A 24,826-nucleotide genomic window follows, 5' to 3' on the forward strand; every position below is an offset into this window, starting at 1 on the left:
AATCAGACTTAAGAGAAGCAATGAAAAATTATTCCCCAATATTACCATTGGGTGGCAGGGCCAGCTCCAGTGCCCAATTTAATTTTGGAAATGTGCAATTAAATTTATAAGACTAATAACTCAGTGCTTTAAGAATTACACTACTAGTAATTTTGACTGTATCTCAAACCAAGGCATGAAAAATCATGAAGTTTTTCACCTCTACAGCTAGCCCACAACCAACTGCTCTGGGGAGCTTCATGATTTTGTGGTCCAACTGACATAACCAGTGAAGTTTTGTCACCAACTGCATCCTCTAGATTGCTGAATTATGTCTCTAAAAAACCAAGAAAACCAAATTTCAAAATGCTTTGATGATTGTGCCATGTTTCAATAGAAAAGGTATCCACAGTAAAGGTGTATGTGCCTTTATACCTGTCCTACATCAACCAACACCACCACAACTGTGACCTTTCCAGAGCACCAGATTTCAGTTTCAAGTTCTGAGACTGACAAATGGATCCAGAAGCGTTAGCTCTGTGTGTATGGGAAAAACAAGCCTTTCTCTAATGCTCTATGGCAAGACGATACTGAATGTTGCTTACTCGGTGCAGGCAGAAGATTCTCGGTGAAGTGGCATGTCTTATCATTGATTACAACGCAAAACCACCATCACAAGCATCTCTTGAGCCAAGGAGTCATACTACGGGTGATTTTCCAAAAATTATCACAGGAGAAACCAAATAAAACCATGGTAGGTCCTGGATCTAGAAGCGTGTCACTACACAATGAAGAATTCAAGCAGATTTTCCTGGGAACGGTGGAGGTCCTAGCCTAGGGGTGTGAGAACTGCCACCACCAAACGTGATGAACCTACAAAACCGATGCTGTCACGCAGCCCAAGCCCAGCAACTCTCGTAAGGCCTCGGCCCACCTTCGCTGGGTGGTGGATGCTGTGAAGCCCGCCCATGGCAGCAGGACTGTGCCGGGCCGTGCCACCCTTCCACAGCCCAGGGACCAGCTGTTCCCGCACAGCATCCGCGCGGAGTCCGGAGCCGCCCTGCCCTGCCCTGCCCTGCCCCTCCCGCTCCCGCCCCGCGGCTGCATCCCCTCGCTGGGCGCTCAGGGCCGCCCGGCCCCGGCCAGCGCCAGCTCCTCGCAGGGCGCGGCTGCCGCTCTCCGCCCCGGCCCGGCCCGGCCCGGCTCGGCCCAGCTCGGCCCGGCTCGGCTCAGCTCAGCCCGGTCCGGCCCGGCCCAGCCCCGCCCGGCCCCTCCCCTGTCTGCAGCGGGTGGCGGCGGGAGAAGGGCGGCGGCGGCGCCGTCACGTGAGGCCCTGCCTGGCGCTCGGCTCCCCGCCCAGCCCCGCCGCCGCTGCCGCCGCCAGCCCGGCCCGAGTCCCGCCGCCGCCTCGCCTCGCCTCGCCTCGCCTCGCCTCATCTCGCCTCGGCTCCTCCGGCGCTCCCATGCCCAGCAGCGAAGCGGTGCCGCTGGGGCTGGGCGCCTGCCGCAGGTCGGGGGCGCTGGGCGGGATGCTGTCGCTGGTGGCGCGGCTGCTGGAGTGGCTGCGCTCGCTGTTCTGGAAGGAGGAGATGGAGCTCACGCTGGTGGGGCTGCAGTACTCGGGCAAGACCACGCTGCTCACCGTGCTGGCGGTACGCGGCCCCCGGCCCGGGGCAGGGCGGTGCGGAGCGGAGCGGTGCCCACCGGCGGGGCAGGGCCGCGGGGTGCGGCGGGCGCGGCCGCCCGGCGGGGCTGGAGGGGCCGCCCGCCAGCCCGGGGCCGCCGCCCCGCGGCCTTTCCCCGGCAACAAGTGCGGGCTTTGCTGCTGCGGTGATGCCACCGCCTGCCATGAGGTCCCGCGGCGATGTGGTGGGATGCGGAGGGAGACAAGGAAGAAGGGGGGCCGGGCGGGAGAGATCATGAGGCAGCTTTTGCATCGTTGCAACCTCGAGAATTTCACAGCAGGAGGCTAAGATGTGTGTGAAAGTGTTTTCAGAGGGAGGAGGAAGATGTCTTCTGGGTCTGGCTGCAAAGCGTGCCCATCTTGGAGCAGATTCGTGGGCATGGGCTCTTGCCGTGGTTCAGGTTGCCTTTCCATGATCAGTGTATCCCGGAATAATACACCGTGCATCCCTCAAGGCCGCGAGTTGTCCGTTACTGAATTCTCTCCTCCCGGCAGCTGCAGCAATACTAATGCCTCCCACAATTCCTCCATAGCTCTTCCCCAGCATTCAAGTCCGATTCCAGCATTCCGTTCCCCGTCTGGTGATGGCCTTGCAGCCTCTCTAGTGCTGACACCTACCATGACATTTTCTCTTCTGTCACCATGCTGAAATACATTTCTTGTCTTTGTTTGCTGTGCCCTCCAAACTGAATTTGGGTCTATCCCAAAGATTTGCTTTCCATCAAAGGATGGAAATATATACATATTTATGTTATATTTGCTTACTACTAATCATGAAGCTTAGTGAAGCATTTCTGCAAGGTGATATCTCTTATTAGGTGTATCGCAGCTCCAGCTGCTAGAAGATGAAAATTTCTATATGTTCTTCAGTCCTTATTGTGAAAAGCTAAAAACTAAACTGGGAGGTGTATGGGTTAAAGTCAGAGATTGAGGCAATGAGAACCTGAGATATGATATTTGGTACTTGCATTTGTATATGATTATAGAATAAGGGAAAAATAAGAGAGTGTGCATTAATGTGAATGAAGAAGTGGAGAGAGAGTAGGAGAAAAAGGAATGGCAAGTGTCCAGTGAAAATATGTTTTGGGTGCAATCAGCAATCAATGGAATACACCTGTAGCTGGTATTTTAGTTGGTTTGTCAGGCATGCAGGTACTCTTGCTGAGATAGGCCTCGGTGCATTTTATGCCCATTGGAAGTGTTCATTTCCCAAGGGAGGGCCTTGCTGAGGAATGGGGAAAAGGCATGACAAATTACATTGCTTCTTGCATTGTTTTCATGAACAGAGCAGAGAAGAGCACAGCAGCTCAGAGGCCTCAGTAGCTTGTGGTGCCAGACGTTGTGTGTGTCCACTCCCTTGTACTGTACCACCAGTGGAATGGCACCGTAGGTGTTTGGGATGTTATCTTCAACACGAGTGCTCCTATTACTGCAGGTCTGATTTTCCCTGCAGATGTTATTTCTTAAGAGTATTCTACAAGGCATTCATGTTTTGTGACTTAGGGAGGGTCACACATTGCAGGTTTTACAGATTTTGGATCTTCCCATCTGGAGATGACATGCCATGATAATCACCAAAGAAAGGTAGTTGGAGATTAAAAAAAAAAAAAAAAAATTAGGACAAGGCTAACTAATATTATACATAATAACTGTATATTTAATAACAACAAAATATTCATATTAGAATATTAATAATATTTTTCTGTTGAATACCGTTGATATGGCAAACAGATTTAAAACTTTATGTATGTTTGTGAATACATATCCAGAGTGTGACAATGAAAATAGCTGTTGCAAAATAGCGGCTACTTAAAATGCATGCTGCAGAGGATCAAGAAAAAACATTGGAAATGACAATTTTTTCACTTTGCAAGAGCACTCAGAGATCCTGTCATGCTAAGACTGAATGAATGTATACCCTTTGAGACAGTCTCTGCTCTTCAGAGTTTGAGCCATATTTAGTCCTTAGCTACCAGTGGAAACCTTGGATAAAGTCACTGCCTTGTACTGTGGATATGCATTGATAAAATGGAGTAGAATCTGGTCCATGATTGTTTATATGGCAGGGGGTAATGACACTGTTCATTATCAGCTCAATATTCAAAAACTTTTGGAGGACATTACAAACTTCTTAGCGTCAGTTATTTTTCATTTGTGTCAGGAGGTAATCTGTTTTTATTGAAATATGACAATAAAGTTTTTTGCACTTCTTAAATATTCACAAAAATAGCCAATTTTAGGTCATGTAACCTTCCTTAGCAAGCACAGTAGTACAGATTTTTTACTTTATGGCAGTCAGGTCATTACAACACAGTAAACAGCTCTTGAACTAACTTGAGCAAACAATTGAACCTATTCCTGTCTTTTCTTCACTATGTGGAAAAATAAAAATCTGTAGACATATTACTTTCTTTGTATCTGATTCCCTTCAACCAGAATGGGGAATTTTTAGAGCAAAAGACTGAAGACCAATGAAGAGCATGTTAATTCTTTACATTCTATCCCCAATACTAGAGGAGTTATGGTGGTTTGGTTTTTTTATTTATTTTTTGTCTTCCAGTTTAGTATATTACAGATGATGTATAATTTGCTGACAAAAGTAGAATTTTGACTTTCTAAAGCCTCCTGAATTAACTCAGATTTTTCAGGCATTCCTGTCCTTGAGTAATGATGCTACATTTCCAGTGTTTATGTGTTCACATGTGTTTATACATCAGTCCTCCACAAATACAGGTACTACATATTTGTAAAAAATTATATAATTACAGAATCATTAAGATTGGAAAAGAACTGAAACAGCATCAAATCCAACATTTGACCAAACACCACCCTGTCAACTAAGCCATAGCACAAAGTGCCACATCCAGTCCATTCTTGAACGCTTCCGGGGATGGTGACTCCACCATTTTCCTGGACAGACCAGTACCTGATACACAAGAGGGTTTACTGGTTGGCTTTGTCTTACTACATCCAGCTAAAAACTTCTGTCAGTGCTGGGTATGTGCATCTGTATGAAACTGCATGGGCTTTTATTTTCACTTTATTTTTCCTACTGCTGTTGACAAGTTACTGATGCAGGGAGGAAAAAGCAAAAGATGATGAAGATGTATAGTACAGAATTTAGCAAGAAGATTCCCATAAGTAAGGTTGAACAAACAACTGATGGGAGTTGTTTCTTTCCTCAAGGATCTAATTCCAAAATCTTGTGAGACAATCATGTAATTGTCAAAAGTTACACAGGTTTTAAAGCCCCAGATTAAAAATTGTTAAGCTTTAATTGTAAATGCAAACTGGAGGCTGAGCGTATTCTCACTCCACAAACAGGAAAGAAAAGTTTCAGAACTTGTACAGATCCCAGGAATAGCTCTGGAGGGGTAGACTGAGAGATACATTGCTGTTCCAGTGCTCCTTCAAGCTCTGATACTCCATTTCTCAGATGACAGGGAACTGATAGAACATGGCTGCATCCTGCTTTGTCCATATACCCATATTTTCTTCAAAAAAAACCCCCCAAAACAACTAACAACCTAGGGCACAAGGGTTGATAGGTAAATATGGGCTGATGTGGGAGGGCAGTGGCAGGCCCAGAAGGTGCTGCTTTCCTTGCTGGATGATTGGAAAACCAGGATTGCTGTGTCTGTTTCAGAGAGCACCTGGGCCTCTGTATGGACATAAGTAACATTCTGCCTGTTGCTGTGTTGTGTCCAGGAGACACAATAGCTTGTTAATGCTGCATTTTGAAAAGGAAGAATGAGTGATGAGTTTCCTACTCAGATCTGAATTCTGTCTTAATCCTCAAAAGGTGTCTTCTGTAGTGTGTAGAAGTCTGTAAGATTTACATTAGTTTGATGAGAAGTGTCTCTGTTGTGAAAATATTTCTCAAACTGGGGGAGAAGGCAGCATTTTTGTGTTGGGGGTGTATGTTTGGGGTTTATGGCACACTGAGTTGGCACCTTGTACTTTTCTGTCTTAATGGCATTCTCTTAGCTCTGCAGCAGGATTCCTTTGCTGTCACCTACGCAGAAGGAACAAGTCTGCACATAGTACTCTCAGAATGGGTAGTTCTTCACTATTTTTAAATTTGGAGTTAAACTACTGGTAACAGTAGTAAGAAACTACAGGAAAAATCATGGTGTAGCCAGTTTTATAATATTTTATCATACTGGGGGTAGGACTAGGTGACCTTTGAAGGTTTCTTTCAACTCAAATCATCCTACAATTCTGTATTTTGGCTGTGCTGCCAAAGGATCAGATAAAGAATTATCTGAAGTCTCGTGGTTTCTGGGGTGATCTTTGTGCTGAAGAGAATAAAAGATCATTTAAAGGGACTGAGATGAACAGTCTTCCATGATGCGACAATGCAGTAATTGAAGTGCTGGCCAGTGCTCTTGCTGAAAATGAATGTGATAATTTACAGTATTGTAAAATAACATTTTTTAGATTGCAAATGAGAACCTTTCTTGTACATATCAACTGTTTTATAACAAATACAATTTTGATTTTATATTCCAGTCGGGGCAGTTCACAGAAGATATGATTCCTACAGTAGGCTTCAATATGAGAAAAATAACAAAAGGCAATGTTACCATAAAGGTAGGTGTGCATGTTTGAATTGATACAGAGTGAATAAATAATAGAGTAATTTCAACTGGAAATATGAAAGACAGGAAATTTATTTTAAGATTATAGGGTCTCTTATCTGTTTTTCTTGCTCCAGACTAACTTTTTTTAAAGCAATAGTAATATATATCTCTGTTATATTAATCTGTGTGATTTCATTGTATTCCATGCCAGTCAGAAGCTTTGTTGCACTTTTTTGACTTAGGAAGGTCATAAAATGTGGAGATACTGAGTTAGCTGAGTTGACTCCTGGGGATATATCTATCTTCTCTCTTCCCCTTCCCCCCTCCTCCCAACTGTAAGTAAAATCTGGAGCAACTTGACTCCTAACTTAGGTATCTCAGTGGAGAGTGTGGTTTAGCTCACATGCTAGCTATGCTGAAATAGAATATCTAGCTTAAATCAGTTATCAGAGAACCATCTCTGACAGCTCTAGAGACACATAGGCATCAAAATAGAGATAAATCACTCCGGTAGCATTAAGACACTGCTGTTGTTTGATTAGGAAGGGAGCCTGGTTGATTAATCTTGATGAAATTCACAACTTCTAGCTAAATTAGATCAAGGGAATCTGGATTTTTGTCTTTACCTTGACTTTTCCCTCCTTTTCCATAATATGTAAGTTCTTGTCTCCCTCAGTTCTAGAGTTACTCTTCCTCTGGTCTGGCATGATTCCTAAACCACTGATCAAATTCCAGAGGTGCCATGGTCAATAAAAAAGTTACTGCATTCAGCCATAGTTGATAAATAATCCACAGGAATAGGAGTTTCCTTTGTTTTTTTTCTTTTGCACAGAAGCAATGAGGCCATGATTAATAGAGAGAAAACATAAGGCGTAGTTGGAGGGGTGGTGTACCAATGCTGCTGCAGAATTGTCAGATGTAGAAGAAAACAGAAAAGTTGTTGATTGTTCATTAAACTAGGCAAAAATCTTTTACTAGTAAGCAGTTGTCAAGGTAAAGTATTTTTTGAGCCAGGATAGTTCAGAAGGAACTGACTAATAGTTTATACCAGGGTATAAATGAGCAAATGATGTTGCAAGATTAAGTTATGCAGAGAGGGTGTGGGTGAGTTTCTGTGGAACTGTGCCTTGTTTTACTCTTTGATCTCAACAGTAATTTTATATATAGTTGCTATTATAGGTATTTTAAGAATAAGGAGATAATGCTAACATAATTAATATGTTTATTAGTTTCAAAAAACATATTTAATTTGGAAGCCAGTCTCCATAGGACGATATCTTGACTCATTCTCACAGTCTCTCTGCTACAACAGCATTCAGTGCAAGGAGGGGGTGTAGGGCAATATGACTCTTAGGCATAGATGCTTATTTCCTGAAGAGTCTGTCAGGATAAACTACTTGTATGTCACTATTCCTGTATCTAGGTTAGAATCTTACAGGTTATTGCTAGATAAGGTTTCTAAAATTATTTTACTTAGAGAAAAATGACATAATCATCTGATAAGTTGGTGACTCAAGAATGATGGGGCAGTGCCTCTTGCTAGAACCCTTTTATGAACAATTTGCAGCCCTGTAGCAAGAATTCACAGTAAATTTTTCTTTAGCCTTTTTATCCCAACAAAACAGGTAACCCTTCTCACAGAAATATTATGATATTCAACTGTCAGCTATTAAAATTAATGGATGAATTATTATTTTACTAAACCCATGAAGCTCTTTAAACATGACAGAAATGTTGTTTATGCTAAGCAAAGACCTGACATTGTGTCTGACCTTTTTTGAAGGTTTCATGGGACACTGCAAAACAGAATCAATTAAACTTACTATAAAGTTCAGGCTGAGAAGTCAGCTGGGTCAAAAAGTCATCAGGTTAAAAATTGGCATTCTAGAAGTATTAAGATTGATCACTTTTGGAAAAGTAAGTTGCAAACCCAGCAATTAGCTGATACTAATCCTTTATCTGTTTTTTGCTCTACCTTGGGGTAGGCCACTAAGAAGGAAGTACTATGCTAGTGCAGTGTCACTGCCTGGTTTCTTTACTTCAGTTCTATCTGCAGATTCCACACAATTTCATAAGGCAGAAAGAACTGAAACCCATGGTTTGGCAGTCATTTCCAAAAGCTGGTAGATTTATTCTCATTTTTAGTCTCTAATCTTAATGTGTAAATGTATGGTCACTGGCGTGTGTGTATGTGTATTTATCTGAACCACACTAAAAGAAAAACACTGATTATTTACTTGAGACAAAACATTTTGTAGGAAGATGCCAGTTTCAGATGTTCTCGAATTGAAGCTAAACCTGTTTAGAAATGTAAGGCTGTCAGTTTTAACCATGAATTGTCAAATTTTGACTTATCAATATGTTTAATAACCTGTCACCTGTTACTTCCAAGAAGAGAAGCCAATAAAGGAAGGATTTTGCCACATGGTGTTTGAAATCTAAGCAGGGAGCTTTACATTTTGAGGTTGTGGTTGAGGTATTGAGGTACAGGATGATTTCTAGCATCAAAGTATTTAATATACTGCAATGTAGGGATCTGCTAGAACTATTCTATTGAAGTTCATTACAGGACTGATGGCTATATTTTTTTCCCTGAGAAAAATATCTGACTGAAGTGCTTTGAGATTTTAACTCCAAACAAGTTTTTCTGTTTGGTGAGTGATTTGATTTGATTTTGATGTTTTTTCTGGATCTGCTTGGTAGCAGTCCTTTTGCTTAGGTGAGATTTACTGTTCAACGAGCTAGACAGCAATTAAAAAATTTACTTTAGCAAGCCAAGATTTAAGAACCTCAGAAGACTTGAATTGTGAACTGCTGTTTAAAGTGATTGGGAATCTCCAGCCTAGCAGTCTTTGGTTTTTGCAGCAATGGTCTTAGAGCAGTCTCGGTTAAAAGGAAATAGAGCACCACAGACATGTGTATGCACAGATAATGCCACAGATTCAATTCCCTTGCTCTTGCATTGGCTTTTCTTAAAACAGCATGGCCAGGCAGATTCTGCGCTTCCCGGCCCTAGTGGTCCGGAGGGAGTGGAGAGCAGGTGCTCAGGGCGCTGGGGCTGGCAGGCTGGGCTGTGGTCACCCCGGCTGTCACCGCTAGGTGCCGGTGTCCCTCCACCGCAGCCTGCACAGCCTGCCTGCCGGAGAGCAAGGCTGCGCTTCCTGCTGCTTGCACTTGGCTCTGGAGAGGCAGAGAGGCAGGAGAAGGATACCGGCTCTGTGCATTCCTCTGCCAGCTTCCTTTGTTGCAGCACTCCTGCTCTGGACAGAGGTGTTTTCAGGTCTCTATGCATCCTCACAGAAGCAGAATCCTCCTGCTTTGTAATGCTTCCTCCTACTAGTTAGGATTTCTTACCTGTCACATTGTCATTTCAAATGCCATGCAGTAATACAAGCTTAGGTGTGTACTCTGAGTGTAGCTCCAGCAGTGTTTCAGCACATACTGGCTATTCTGTATGACTTGGATCACTCTGAAGAAGCTGTGCTGTGTCTGGCCTGATTTCAAGACAAAGTGATTATTTCTGTAAAAAAAGAATTTTTGCTGGATGTCCCAGTGTTTAATGGTAGTTGTCTGTAAGGAAGAGCTGTATTGGTGGTTCAAAAGGGCTGTGATCCACAGCAGGAGGCCCAGTTACTGGTGCTAAATCCTAGGGATTGTTTAGTGTGTTCATTAGTGACCTGGCTGGTGGGACAGGGTGCACCTTCCACAAGTTTGCTGGTAGTACAAAACTGGCAGGAGTGGCTGGTGCAGCAGAGGGTTCTGCTGCCATCCAGAAGGACCTTGACAGGCGAGAGAAATAGACTGGTAGGACCCTTAGGAGGTTATGGAAGCACAAGGACTTTGCTTTTGTGTTCTGTTGATCCTCCTGGAGTTGTGTTTTGTGTCTTATAAAATGGCAAATAGCCCCTGATCACTTAGAAAAAATCCCTCCCATTAAAATGCCTCTGTGCTTGTTGTCAAGAGTTGAAGACACTTTGTGAACATTTTCTCTTGCAATTCTATTTCCAGTTCTTCAGTGAAAATATTATGATTAAATTATGAACATTGAAACATGCATATAGTTTTTTTTCTTTTATTTGATGTGATTAAAATGCCTAAATGCTGTGTTTAAAAGTTGGACTTTATCACCAGGGAGGAGGGAGAACAGAGTTCTTTAAAGGGCCAAGACTGATTTCAAAGAACATACTGCTCCGAGAAATATTGCCTGCAGAAAATGTAACCACATTGCACATTTTTTTGACTCTTAAGGGCGACTATGAAGGCATTTCCAATATCTAGGATAACAATTAGTAAGTATTCTAAAGTAGTAAGATATTCTAACTTCCATATTAAGTTACATGGCTGGTAGGTACTACAGGTCAGGCTGTGTAGATTTGTATATACAGGGCAATTTATTAAAAAAAATAAGCTTATTAGGTTTTTTATTCTTCTGTTTATTAGGCAAAAAAAAAGATATTTTTGGTTGAAGATTCCAGTCTAGAATAGGTGATTGTTCAGGATTTGTCCCTCATGAGCTTAGCCAGGCACTGAGTAACCCAGCCTGAGCCAGTTGTCTGAACTTGCTGGGGAGCAGTGGGTGCTTCACCAGGTAGCTAAGGTGGGTGCAACAAAAAAAAATTTCCTGCTATTGGTGCCTTCTGAGCACTTCAGTAGTCAAAGAGAAATTTTGGTCACCTGGATTAAATGCCTAAATTTTAGGTGATTGAAGTTGTCCCATGCTTTCCAGTTGCTCCCGATTACACACTGAGTTGGCCGTGAGTGCAATGACTGCTGTGTATGTGTGAGCTCACTGGTCACATCTTAGGCTTCTCTGTGTACATTGTGGTAGTGGATGTTACTGGTGCTGCCTTATTCTTTCCAAATACTCCTCTCTGCTTAACAAATTCCTCACCTGTTTGTTTAGGTTAGGTTTTATGGCTTATACTTTTTGCATACTTCCAAGAGGAAAGATACATTTCCAAGTTCAAATATTTGCAGTGTTGGATTCATCTTGCAGGTTGAGATGTCTGCATGTAAACAGCTATATGTCTGCAGTGAGGCTTAAGCTCTTTTAATAATAGTCAGAGGAGCTGTCATCAGTGCTGTCAAGCCTAGAGCATAATTCTGTCATCCTAAACAAGATGTTATATCTGATCAGCTGAAAGGCTGTCTAGACTTTGCTGACTACTGTGAGATTGTAGGTACTGAACCCACACACTGACATCAAGATAGAAATTTGTCATTGTAATCTCTGTCCACAAGAAATCTCCTACCCAGCATATCTGAAAAAAGCCATGCAACATGACATCTAGAAAACGCTTTTCCTGCAACTTCCTCATGAACCATCAAGCCTTCCCACAATATGAGCTAATTTGAAGAAACACAGCTAGAGTGTTAATGAACCTTCCGGTAACGGAAAGCTCTCAAAAATCTTTGAACCTATTCATGTGCATTTTTGCTCAACTGCCATGATAGAGCTCTATGCAAAAGAAAAGGATCTGCTCCTTAAACACAGCTAATAGCTACAGTCTTAAGATGGAGCCTTTGATCCTTCTGAAAGAATTGGAAAGAGATAAATCCAAAGTTTCCTCTTTTAGAAGAATTCAGTGTATCTCAGGTAAGTACATGGTAAACAGTGGTTCCATCCTGGTGATCTAGTTTACAGATTAAAACATTGCACTAATTTATGACACTCTAGACCTGCAAGTACAATTAGAATTACTACACTACAGAAGTAGATGGGAATGAATAAAACAGATTAAGATGCAGTACCAACAAGATATGTGCCTTTGAGATTGAGCCTGAGCAACAAATCCTTGAGATTTTAATCTCCTGTGAGGCAATGGTACTGTGTATCAAAAGAAACTTTCTCTCAATTTGGTCATTCTGTAATCTTTGCTGATTCTTAAAATCACAATTTTATCAATCGGAGTAAAATTACCTTTAAATATTATGAAACTTTTATTCCTGAGGGGCCAGTAAAAGCCATGGGAGGAATTTGAAGACCAGCGTCTTTTAAAAAGCAACCAGACAAAGTAAAGTTCTTGTTATAGCTAGCTGTAGGTTCAGCTGTTAAGGTTTAGTCTCTTGCCTATCCCCATTCATACCCAGAACATACTTTTTACCTGTGTATTAAATTCTGGGATGCAAAAATAGTTGATACACAAAACATGCAAGGCTCCTGCAAGAAAACTTCTTTAACACTAAGACCTCTCCCCTTTCCTTCCTGGATATCTCTTGTATTCTCACAGTTCTCTCTGTTCAGCCGTGTACTACGAAAATGGTTTGGTGCAGCAATTTGTGTTTTGAATTAAGTAGTTAACTCTTTCTATGGCTATTCAATATAATAAAGAGTATTAGAAAGTTACTATTAAAACCATTTTGATTTCAAAGAGAAAGAAGGATTTTTTTTAATTTAATGCATTTTTTTCATATATCACATAATTATTACTATGTTGATGTAAATTTGGTTCTAAAGCTCTGTTAAAGACACCTAGTCTATATTGTGTCCTTCATGTTGTACTTTAATGAATAGTTGTAAGCCTGATTAGGGAAACTGACTGGAAATGACTTATCTTTCCATTGTTTCAAGGTGACTTTTTCTCCTAATGAGAGTAATCTTGTTCTGCAGTGCAATTTAATACTGCAAGATATGTCATCAAGCAAGGACAAACCCAGGATTTTTTATCTTGTATTATTTATTTTGTGATTAGTCCATGCTACATCATCTTGTAGATTTTCATGGCTATCAGAATTCCAAAAATCTAATCTGACTACTAGTCTGCCTTATCATCTTTCCCTTTTTTTTTTTTTCCTCTGCTCTACCAAGAAAATAATGTAGTTTCTTTTTCAAGACATGCAGATGTGCACCAGATGGCTTTGGATAGTTTCAAGGTCTTGATGAGTTATTGGAGTAATTAGTGTTGGTGTAAGTTTTGTCACCTAACCATAATGCTGAATACTCATTACATTCAAGCTTTTAAAGTATAAAGGTTTATTTTACTAAGACCTTTGGTACAGTGCTTCAAATGTCAGTACAGATATTAATTGATACCCACTTCATGATTAGAAGCTCTTTCATGTGTAAAATTTTTTGATCTTATTCAGGGGATCAAAAAGCACTCTACATTTAGGTGATACAATAATTTTATGTTGGAAGGACTGTTAAGATATCAATCAGGGAATTATTTTTATTGGTTAATTGGGAAATACTTCTTTCTAAAATAAGAATATAAGATATTGAAAATGATATAGAAATTTATACATAAAAATTATTTACAGGCTGTGAAATTAAAAAATAGTGGACATTAATTGAAAAAGGGCTTACCCCATGGCTCTGTGAAGCCTTGCTCTTTTGTGAAAAGCTTTGTTGCCACAGAAGGCATAATTTGGATTTATAGGGTAAATGTGAGGACAACTCTTTAAAAAATTTGTTCTTTATATATTACTTCCAAATTCAGTTGCTTCTGTAATATATATGCCTCCTAGATCTGGTATACAGTATATATTGTTTTGATAGCTAAATCTGCTTAAAATAAGAAATAATTACTTCTCTTTGTCCTTGGCAGAGGAACAAATCCATTACTTTTATTTTTCAGTGTTCATCACTGTCTTAATCTGTGTGTCACTTGTAACAGGACTGTCTTTGGATGTAGCTGTAACAGATATGTTACCATGTAGCCCTGACCTGTGTGATGTGTATATGGTATCTGGTACTTTGATCTGAGAAACAGTTTTGAAACAACATACTGTCATCCACCAAAAATACCAATTGTTTTGCAAGTAAAGCAAAATACGTAATTCCTGTACAGAAAAATAGTGTGTTAATGTTTTAACAAATTTAGGAATTCCATGGGGTTGCTGGGCACTAATAGCATGTGTAAGTATTTATAGGATTTGAGCTTTTGTAATAGGATAAGCAGAATTTGAGCTTTCTTTCTTTAAGAAACATTGCTTAATCACTTCAGGCCTACCTATACTACTGTTTCCTTTTTGGTTCTGATTAATTAATCCTAAATGTGTCTGTTAAAGCACATTTGTTGAACCAGTGGGAGAACTGTGGAGGTAGTGGAGCTCCTTGGAGTGGGGAGCATCATCCCTTATGTGGATTCAGTCTGCTCTCTGACCAACTCTTTGTTTATTTACTATCTGTCTTTATTCTTTTAAAAATCTGATACCTTCTTAACTCAGGTCTCCCTAGCCACATTAAATATTAACCTGCATAACTGTTTCATACAATGATGATAGTCTTTTTTGTTTTGAGACTGTGCATTTGCAATAATTCACTTCAGTATCTAAGTAAGACTTTTCTTTCAGTGAGGGGGAAAGGGTAACATTCTCCAAAAAACATTTGGAGCTTTTAGTGTCACAGGCCTGACATACTTACTCTGTGAATGTGCATGTCCTCTTCCATTAGCTAGAAGGCGCCAAGAAGACCTTTTAATAAAATTTTGGAATTGGAAATGCAACCTGCATGCTGCATGTAAGAGTTAATTTGTTCTGTTGGATTAGGGCTATGTAGTTAAAAAGTGTTTTGAGGCTGGAGTGTTTGTACCTTTTCAGGTGTGGGACATTGGAGGACAGCCAAGGTTTCGAAGCATGTGGGAGCGTTACTGCAGAGGAGTCAATGCAGTTGTGTAAGTTTTCTTTTGTATGTCCATAGAAAATGTTCTTTGTAATATATATCATTGTAAAATTAGGTATTACATTATATCACACATAAAGAAAATAGATTTTTTTTTTCTGTCCACCTCCATCACATAAGAAGACCCAGTATAATAAAAGTAGTGTGTTTTGCACGTGCAGCAACCCAGACACGTAAGTAATTGCATATTCCAGGCCATTTTCCCCCCACAGGCTGTATTTAACAGCCTAAATCTGTTATCTTCCTGTATGAATATCTTCCTGTATCAATAAATGCAGGACTTACACAACTTTGGACTTTTCTAATGCTCTTGTCAATATCAACACGTTTGTCACATTTCAGATGTTTTAATGCAAATTCATGCAGTTAATGGTCAATACCATAAATAACTATATTTTGTTGCAGTTACATGGTGGATGCAGCAGACTTAGAAAAAGTAGAAGCTTCAAAGAATGAGCTTCACAGTTTGATAGATAAGCCACAATTGCATGGAATTCCAGTAAGTATTTTCCTTATTATTCTTACCTGAATGTTGACAGTGGCCTAAATCCTCCTGTGTTGGTTTCTCTGGTCTCTTAAAAATACTAGGTTATACATTGATGCAGCCTTGATACATTGAGCACTCTTAGAAAAATTACTGTGATTTTTTTCTCATAGTACTCAACAACTTAGGAGTGCTGCTTTGTGTTTGTACATTTTCTTGTCTAAAGATGAGAATAGATTTCAAAAATTTGTGTTTTCACGTGTTGCATTATCAGACAGTAATTACTTCCAGTCAGTCCCTTGTTGGCTGGGTTTCAGCAGTGACCCAGGTATGTTTCTTGCAGTTATCTTATGGCATATGAGATCAATATTTCTGCAGGTTGGCAGACAGTAACATCAACTAGTGTCCTCTGCCTCCAGAGATTGTGAAGGAGCTTTTTTTTATTTGTCCTTACTTTTTCTTGACTTAGTATTTCAAACTAAATTGTGTGGAAAAAATGCAAATATGCATCTGTTCTCCAGTTGGAAGTGTCAAAGAATAGTGTATTCAGCTGAAATTCTAATGAGGAATACAAAGGTGGAGACTAATGTTGTTTACTTAAATGTAATCTACCAATTTAGGAATCCATCAGGTTGTCATTGGTCTATGTTGACATCACCAAACAAGAGTTCACACCTTGATTATTAAGAAAGAAAACAGTCCCACATACAAATGAGGAAGAAATAACTCACAACTTGATGGCTATTCCTTGGCTCCTTTTTTTGTAAGCAGTAATTTGGACACTTGGCCACTACAAGTAATCAAAGTTACCTGAGGGTGAGTGGACAGTGTAAGGACTTAAAGAATGCACATGAAGTGTGTCAAAACACTGTCAAAGCCACAGAAGAAACTTCCCATAAGATAAGCCACCACAGCAGGAGCATGAGATAAGCACAGATGCCACAGCAGGCAGGAGCTAATTCCAGCCTAATGGAGCTGAAGGTTTAGTTAGCATCTAAACATGCTGCCTGTCTGGATGTTGCCACCATGGCAAACCATGGGAAAGGAAGTGTTTTACACATGCCATCAGGTATGGGAATGGCATCTACACCCATGGATACCTGAGACTTGGTCTGTATAAAAATGGTACCTTCAGCATGCAGTCAGCCTCCCTCTCTCTCTCTCTCCTTTCCTCCCACTATTCTCAAATGAGAGTTTTTCAAGTGATTCACCATCTTTTTTATAAGGTTTGCTCTTTTTGTTGTGATTTTGTATGTTAATTATCTATTGAAAAAATCCTTCAGAAATCTACAGTTATGCTGCTCATGGGGAGTGACATTGCCTGTCCTTTGCACTCTCTTTGCTTGCTCTTTTGCTTCTCACTTTTCCTTACTGAAATGATTGGTCTCTTATATCTTCAGTAGTATTTAATTAAGTTCCTTGCCTCTTATATGTTATCACATTCCAAATCCCCAGCCTGACCCACAAAGTAATTTCCAAGATGCAGTGATGTATTTTTTACTTACTTTTATTTCATATGTAGTAATTAGTATTGAACTTCCTTCAATTTATTGTGCTCAGGATCTGGCACTGTAGATTTTAGAGCAACTTTATTAATCTGGACTCTAAATTACTGCAAGTAATGACTTTAATATGTTCCAGATTCATGGGATATAATGGGACAGTCTTAGAATTGTAGCACATCTGGAAAATAATAAAATGCAACCATAACTAGAAATACCTTCCATTGCTTACTTTATCTTAGAATGTGCTCAACCCATTTATCTGACCTTCATTTATACTTGAAGCCTTAAACAGGAACTCTGAAGTTCCAGCATCTATTCAGTAAATTTTCTGTATTTCATGGACTTAATTCCCAGTGTCTGCCTTCAGATTTCAACCATGGATGCTCAAATTGGACAGAGGGGTGGCTGGTGCCCAGGTGATACTTGGCTTGTAGGCTGAGCTGTTCAGTGCATCAGTGTTAAGAGACAAGAGAGGAAAAAAACATAGAAAGAATTTTTTCTGGGTCTTTAGGACCAGCCTCTGCTGCTGAGGCCCTACTTTTGATTAACATCAGTCTGTCCTCTGAATTAAATATCCTTTGGTGGCTTGAGTGCACCTGATGCATGCTGGCTTCCAAATTTCTTTGCATTTAATCTGATACCATCCTGTAATGCCACCCAGTATGGAGTGATTCACTTCCAGAGAGACTTTTGATACTAACACACCCAGAAATAATTCAATCCAGTTTTCAGAGGGTATACATCCAGCATCTGGTCCTGACTAGGTGCAGGATTTCCATGATGTTCCCACAGTCATTGATAATTTTGAATATATCCTCCATTTTAAATAGCTGCAAGATCCAGAATAATGCCAACAAAAAGTTACAGACCAAAATAAACTTTTGTTGCTCCTGGATTTAATAGGTATATGAATTATTTCTTTCAGGTGTTAGTTCTTGGAAATAAACGAGACCTCCCAGGTGCACTGGATGAGAAGCAGTTAATTGAGAAATTGTAAGTAGCTGGCTTTTGTAAAAAGCTGAGACACTTTGAAGTTTGATATGTAAGTCAAAATTATTGGTAGTCTGTGACAATAGCTGGCTATAAAAGACGCTATTTTGCATGCTCAGATATTCCACTTTGAGCTCTGCTGGCGCCTGATGTAGTGATCTAGGCTGATAACTGACCACAGTAGATTTGAATCTCTCTTGATTGTTGTTTGGTTGTGTGAAGTTATTTCAGATAATCCTGTGTTCCCATCACTGAGGAAAGAACTGCTAGGGATACTGAAAGGGTCATTTTGACTTCTTGCAGTACAATGCAGTGTCAGTTTAATGCCTGAATGGCATTAGAACAGAGCCATATCAATCTTGTTATGGTAAATTTAAGCAAGTCAGGTATTTTTGCCAAATATCCAAAGCATAACTTAGGGATTACTGAAAGTAACAAATTGATGCATAGTAAATGTAATTGTAAAGAAAATATACTATTTTGTAAAAATGACCAGTATAGTACTAATTCTGTAAAATTGGATTCCCACGTCACATAATTTTAATTAGTGTGAAAGTGAAGTTTTGCTGTAGTAAGGATGGTCCAAAGACTGGGCTACTAAACTGGGGCTCTTAGAATGGCTGAGGTTGGAAGGAACCTTGAAGTCATCTACCTCTGTTCAAGCAGAGACTTTTGCCCATTGGAGCTGCTTGCTCTGGACCATGTCCAGACAGCTTTTGAACATCTCCAAGGATGGAGACTTTGCAGCCTCTCTGGGCAGCCTTTGCTAGTGCTTGGTCACTCTCAGAGCTAAAAAGTGTTTCTGTGCATTCAGAGAGAGCTTCCTGTGTTTCAATTTGTGGCCATTGCCTCTTGTCACATCACTGGGCTCCATCTTCTTTACAGGCTCCCTTCAGATTTTTGTACACATTAATAAGAAGTTCCCTAAGCCTTTTTTTCTCTAGGCTAAACAGTCCCAGCTCTTCAGTCTTTCTCTTAGTATGTGAGTTGCTCATTAGTTTAGTTGTCCTTTGCTGGGCCCTATTCCATAGATTCATATCCCTCTTGTACTGATGGTCCACAGCTGGTCAGGTACAGCCTTCCTGGTGCTGAGTAAAAGGGAAGGTTCACCTCCCTTCAGCCTGCTGGCAGCACTCCTAGTGCACCCCAGAATACCATTAGCATTTTTACCACACTGCTTGATGGTGTTCAACCTGGGGACCCACCAAGGCTCCCAGGTCCTTTCCTGCAAAGCTGCTTTTCCAGACAGTTGGCATCTGACCTGTCCTGGTGCCTGGGGTTGTTTCTCCCCAGGTGCAGGACTTTGCAGTTTCCTTTGTTGCACTGCATGAGGTCCCCTACCAGCTCTTTTCTCCAGCTTGTGGAGGTCCCTCTGGGCGGCAACACGACCCTCTGGTGTATCAGCCACTCCTCCCAGTTATCTGTCATCAGCAAGTTTGTCCTTTGCCCCATCATTTGCAACAAATGAAGTTGTAGAACAGGATTGGACCAGTATTGGTTCTGGTGTACACCGGTAGTCACTGGGTTCCACCTTGCCTTCATGCCACTGATCACCCCAGTGTTCAGCCAGTCTTCAGTCTACCTCACCATCTGTGCATTCAACCCATACTTCCTCACCTTGTCTGTGGGGATATTATGGAAGGCACTGTCAAAGCCTTAATCAAGCCAAGGTGCACAATATCTGTTGCTCTCCTGTCATCTACCAAACTGTAGATTTCATTGTAGAAGGTTATTGAGTGGATCAAACGTTATTTCCCTTGTGTGAATTCCTGGTCACCTTCTTGTCTGTCACATGCCTGGGAACAGTTTGGATTATTTGCATTATCACCTTCCCAGAATCAAGGTGGGGCTGACTGTCATGTACTTCTCTGGGTCCCCCTTTTTCTGAAGAGTGGCATTTGCCTTCCTGTGCTCTTAGGCACCTTTCCCAGGTGACATGGTTGTTCAAAGTGGCCTCACAATGACATCAGCCAGTTCCTTTATCACTTGCAGGTGCTTCCCACCAGGGCTGATGGACTTCTCCATGTCAAGTCTGCTTATTTATTCCCTGGTTAGATCATTTTCCATCAGGGGTACAACTTGTTTGCTCTGACTCGTGATCTCTGGGGTTTCTGAAGGCTAATCTTGTTAGCAAAGACAGCGTTTTCATGTCCTCTGTAACCAGGTCCCCTGTCTCATTGAGCAGTGGGTGCACTTTTTCTCCTGTCTTCCACTTGTCACTCTCTAGTTTTCTTTGATATCCCTCATGAGATCCAACTTCAGCTGGGCTTTGGCTGACCTGCTGGTGTCTCTGCATTCTTGGACAATGTTGCTGTATTCCTCCCAGGTTACCTGTCTCCGCTCCGACCTTCTCTCTGCTTCCTTTTAATTACCACGTTTAGGAACTTATTGTTCATCCACTTGATGTCTTTTGGCTTTTTTCCCAGGCTAGTTAGGATAGGTTATTCTTAAATTTGGAGAGGAACTTTGGATATTAGCTGGCTTTCTTTAGCCCTTCCTTGCTACAGGGCCTAACTGCATGGGACTTTCCCAAGCAGATCCCTGAAGAGGCCAGGTCTGCTCTCCTGAAATCCAGGGAGGTCCCTCTTTAGTTCTCTTCTTTGCTACTCTTGTGTGGTCTTCAGACTTCTCAGTGCCTTCACTTCCCACCTGTTCAGGAAAATTTTTTGTGCATGTCTGTGTCACTTGTGTGAGGATAAATAAATGAAAAAATAAGAAAGTGTTCAGAAGCTCTGAGGGGAGTTGGAGAATTCCCAGAAAGAAGTTGATTAAGAATCAGTTTCTTCCTAAATGCAGAGGCATCCTTTCAGTAGGAGTCAGATGTGATATATTAAGTATCATATAGTAAACATCCTAAAGATAAATGGTGTGATCATTTGAGCACTAATACTTTATTATGATTTACTGGAGAAAAAAACTCTGAATTCTTAGTGAAAGATGAATGATAAGACACGGGTAATACTTGGTTGCATAACAAGATATAAAAATGAAAATAATAAAATGTTATTTTTGGCTTATGAATTTCTGTGGTTTTATTTCTCACTATTACACTGACCTAATGAGAAATTCAAATTTTTGTGAAATGACTTTATAAACTTTTAATCCTTATAGTTTAAGAAATGTGTAGTTTTCTATGTTCAGTGGCATATTTTAAGAATTTAACATCTGAGAATAGAATTGAATCCACTGATTAAAAAGCAGAAAACATATAATTTAATGGAAATATCTGTTCTCAGTGTTTATGGGGTTATAACAGCACTTACTGTTTTTGTTTCTGTAGAAACCTTTCAGCTATTCAAGACAGAGAAATCTGTTGCTATTCTATTTCCTGTAAAGAGAAGGATAACATAGGTAAGCTTCTTCTAGTGTCATCAGTGTATGATGGGTTTGTACTTTGGATCAGATCAGGTTTGAACATCTACCTCCATTATATTATTGGAGGTCTCAATAGATCTCAATTTACATTGAAAGATATTTGGCAAATATTGTAGGCCACTGTATTTGTTTCAACATAGAATTATGTTTAATTAAGAAAAACCTTGTAGAAATATTTAGGTCCATGAGAAGTTAATTTGACAGAGACCATGGAAAAGTGTATTTAAAGCCTGGAGTAATTAAATCCTTTACAAGAAACCTGTGTTACTTTTGAAGAAACAGTAGCTTTCTATGAAGGCCTTCCAATTATTAGGTGATCCTCAAAAAACTGTTGGGGATTTACTCCACACATGGTTTTATTTGGTAAGCAGGTTTTAGCAGGTTTGGTGAGCATGTCGCTGTTCCTCAAACTGAGGGATGGGTGCTTTTTCCAAGAGGAAATGCAATGAGTGTTTCCTGTCATCAGTGAAGATCTATCTCCCCGTCTTCCATCTGCCTTTGCTTTTTGCCTTTTCCTCTCTCCCCTATCTTCCATTTTCCTGTTCCTTTGCTCTGTCATTTTCTCCCATTCCCTTCCCTCCACAGGGCAGGAGGAAGGGATGAAGCACAGGCTGAGCTAGCAGCAGCAATTGTCTGGGGCTGTGCTACCTCTGTGCCACCCCTCTCTGCATGCTGCTGAAACAAGTGGTGCTGGGTGGGATGGGATCCAGCCTGGCTGGATATTTATAGCTGCTATGTGAGGAAACCAGACTTGATAGAAGAGCTGGGCAGCTCTGTAGGGCTCAGCTGAGTGAGGAACTGTGAGAGTGGGAATGGGAAGAAAGCCACTTTCTCTCAGCTGCAGGGGAAATTTCCATCCTCCACAGAGAGAACCAGGTAATGGAGATGGTGAGGAGACTGTACTGTGGCACCTGGACTTCACTGAGCTGGGGGAGAGTTCAGCTGTGTGCAGAGATGTGTTAGGCAGGAGGGCCTCTCCTGCAGCTGGTGTAGATGACTTGGGTGTGTTAGTTAGAAGGAGAGCAGACACATGTTGGCTGCAGCTTGGGGAGCAGCTGTTATCTCTGAGTGAGGAAGATTAGAGTTCAGGAGATAAGGACTGTAGAAGACAACACAGGATAATCTCAGTAGCTGAAGTACAGTGAATTTGATAGAGGTTTTTGAAATGCTGTGCTTGATCCTTATCAAATTGGCAGGGCTGCAATGGAGGTTCTTAAAAGTGGGATTGTGACTGGAAACTAGTAAAACCAGCTTAATTTCTGAAATACTAATGGAGAAAATAGATTTTGATCCTAGTCTGTTTATCTGGATGTCCTGGAGGAGAAAAGCACGCAACAAAAAGCATCCTAAAATTTGCATGAAAGAATGATCATTAATGCAGAACAGTATAGATCCCTTACTTGTGGAAGTTCTGGGAGTAGTGATGAAAAAATCCTGAGACTTGGTCAGGTATCTTCCAGTGTAATATTGTGCCTAGAAAGACTAGATAGGTTCTTGAATATTTGCAAAAAAACAAAATAAAGAATGGGAGCACACTGCGTGTACCATTTCAGATTGTGGGCATTGCTGGAGCACCATATGCCATATTTTGAGGAAGACCTTGAAAAAAGAGGTTGGGTGAGAAGCTAGGGACACCAAAGGGCTGGAAAGTACCATTTATAAAGAAAGACTGTTATGGTAGCTCATTAAAGTGATGAAACTACTAGTCTGTTAAGGAGAAGACTGGCAGCTGTCTTCTTCCTCTGTGTCCTTGGCTGATGCCAGCACAGTTGAATGAGATGATACTGGTTTTTCAGCATGAACTGCAGCCTAGTTAACTGGTCTCATCAGGAGGTGTAGGTGTAAGGCTGCTAGTTACTGTGTCCTGAGAGACTGTGGAAGATAATTATATAGTTATTAGCTTTGATATAAGTGCAGTGGGTTGCTTTTTTCTGCAGTCTCAGAGCCTAAGCTGGTTTGCAAGGATATTCATGGAGTGCTGTCTTGAACTTAAGACAAATATGGCAACAAATTTCAATTTGAGGGCTAGAGCTGCTGCTGCCTCCTGACATCCTTCCTGCCTTCCTGACAGATGTTACTGCCTTGAGGCAAAAAAATCTAATCTGCTCATGAATCAGTTTGTGAACTGCTGCAGTTTTCAGCTCAATGCCTTGGATTGCATCAGGAGGGGTGCCAATTTCAGCTATCAAATTTTAGTCCAATGTTGCATGTCTTTCAGAGACCTTGGACTCCTACAACCTATCTAAATAGCTTCTTAATATATTGTCAGATGTTTGCCCTTCTCATTCCTCCTGTTTGTGTATTTGCCTTTGTTCTCACTTAGCATTCCATTCTAGTCTGGATTTTACAGTTTGTTTTATGGTCATCTTAAATCTTTGCTTTTTCAACAGTTCCTTATTTATCTATGGCTTAGAGAACTTGATGTCAGTCATTGTATTTCAAGAATACAAAATGCACGTGATTTAAAAACATACAAAAATAACCAGAAAAGGACCACCTGGAGGTTGATGTTCTGAACTTCAATTATGTGTGAATGAGAACCTGTGGGTTTCTGGGTTTTGTTTGGTTGGAGTTTTTGTATTTGTATTAACCTGCTGGTGTTCTGTTATGCTTCTACAGTCTGCAAACAGGCTGTTGAGTTTTTAATTTTGTTTCATCTATCCTGACAGACATAACATTACAATGGCTTATTCAGCACTCCAAATCAAGAAACTGTTGAAGAAACTTTTGCTGAAGATAACTCTTCCCCAATCACTTTGATTCCTATCACCTATACACACTGAAAAGATAAGGAATGCAACTGTCTACTACCAGGACTCACTGTGGTCATATTTGTTAACAGAAGTAATCTGACTTGCTGACTTGTAACTTGTCTGTCTGGTTTCATATTTTTTTTTTTTTTTTGAATCCAGATATTTGTCTGCCTAGGTGAAATTCCTGAACGCCTTAATACAAGACTGGAAGAAATCAATAATTTTTTGAGCTGAAATGTTTTGAGTTTATGCATGCAAATTGTCAAATACATAGTACTTTTTTTCTAATTTGAAACTTAATAAATTGTGCAGTGGAAACAAATGACTGGTTTTTTTTTCACACAGAATTTCTTCCCTCTGAACACATGTAGTTAAGTACATTCAATCAATTAAATCAATTAATCAATTAGAACTATAATTAAGAGCGTCTTATTTGAACAAAATGCTGATATTCAGAACACTTTCACATACTCTGGAGAAAAGTTATTTACAAAGTTATGTATCTGTAGTTAATTAGTTTTTCCAGTCACTAATGTGAATTATTCATATGAATATTCTTTTGGAATTGAAAAATAAAATATTCTAGACAATCTTGTCCTTCTTTATTGGGAAAGGAAAGAGTCTGGAATTGTAGTGGGTATTTTTCTTTTTTAAACAGAGAGGGAAATAGCTGGTGAGATCATGTACATCTTCTCTGACGTTAATAACCCCCAAAATTCATGGGTTTCCTAAGCATTGTTACTGTAAATGAAATGGTGTTTATGGACTACTCTGTCCATTCCTCAATCTTTAGAATTTTTGAGTATACAACATAAAATAGCTGGGATCTGAAGTAGGATTAGTCCTTTGG

At 40.5% G+C, this 24,826-nt stretch overlaps 1 protein-coding gene across 1 annotated transcript; it reads left to right on the forward strand.

The window, feature by feature from the left end:
- Positions 1 to 932: 932 nt before the first annotated feature.
- On the forward strand, positions 933 to 24,566 carry LOC139588425 (uncharacterized). The gene is made up of 7 exons (XM_071423771.1): positions 933 to 1,631; positions 6,176 to 6,256; positions 14,788 to 14,861; positions 15,275 to 15,368; positions 17,784 to 17,851; positions 21,129 to 21,199; positions 23,893 to 24,566. The coding sequence occupies exons 1-7, from the start codon at positions 948 to 950 to the stop codon at positions 23,940 to 23,942; spliced, it is 1,122 nt and encodes a 373-aa protein (XP_071279872.1). The 5' UTR covers positions 933 to 947; the 3' UTR covers positions 23,943 to 24,566.
- The last annotated feature ends 260 nt before the right edge of the window (positions 24,567 to 24,826 follow it).

This window comes from Agelaius tricolor, unplaced genomic scaffold, assembly GCF_023055355.1.
Source record: "Agelaius tricolor isolate 1412-34295 unplaced genomic scaffold, bAgeTri1.0.p SCAF_3, whole genome shotgun sequence".
In the NCBI taxonomy this organism is placed as follows: Eukaryota; Metazoa; Chordata; class Aves; order Passeriformes; family Icteridae; genus Agelaius; species Agelaius tricolor.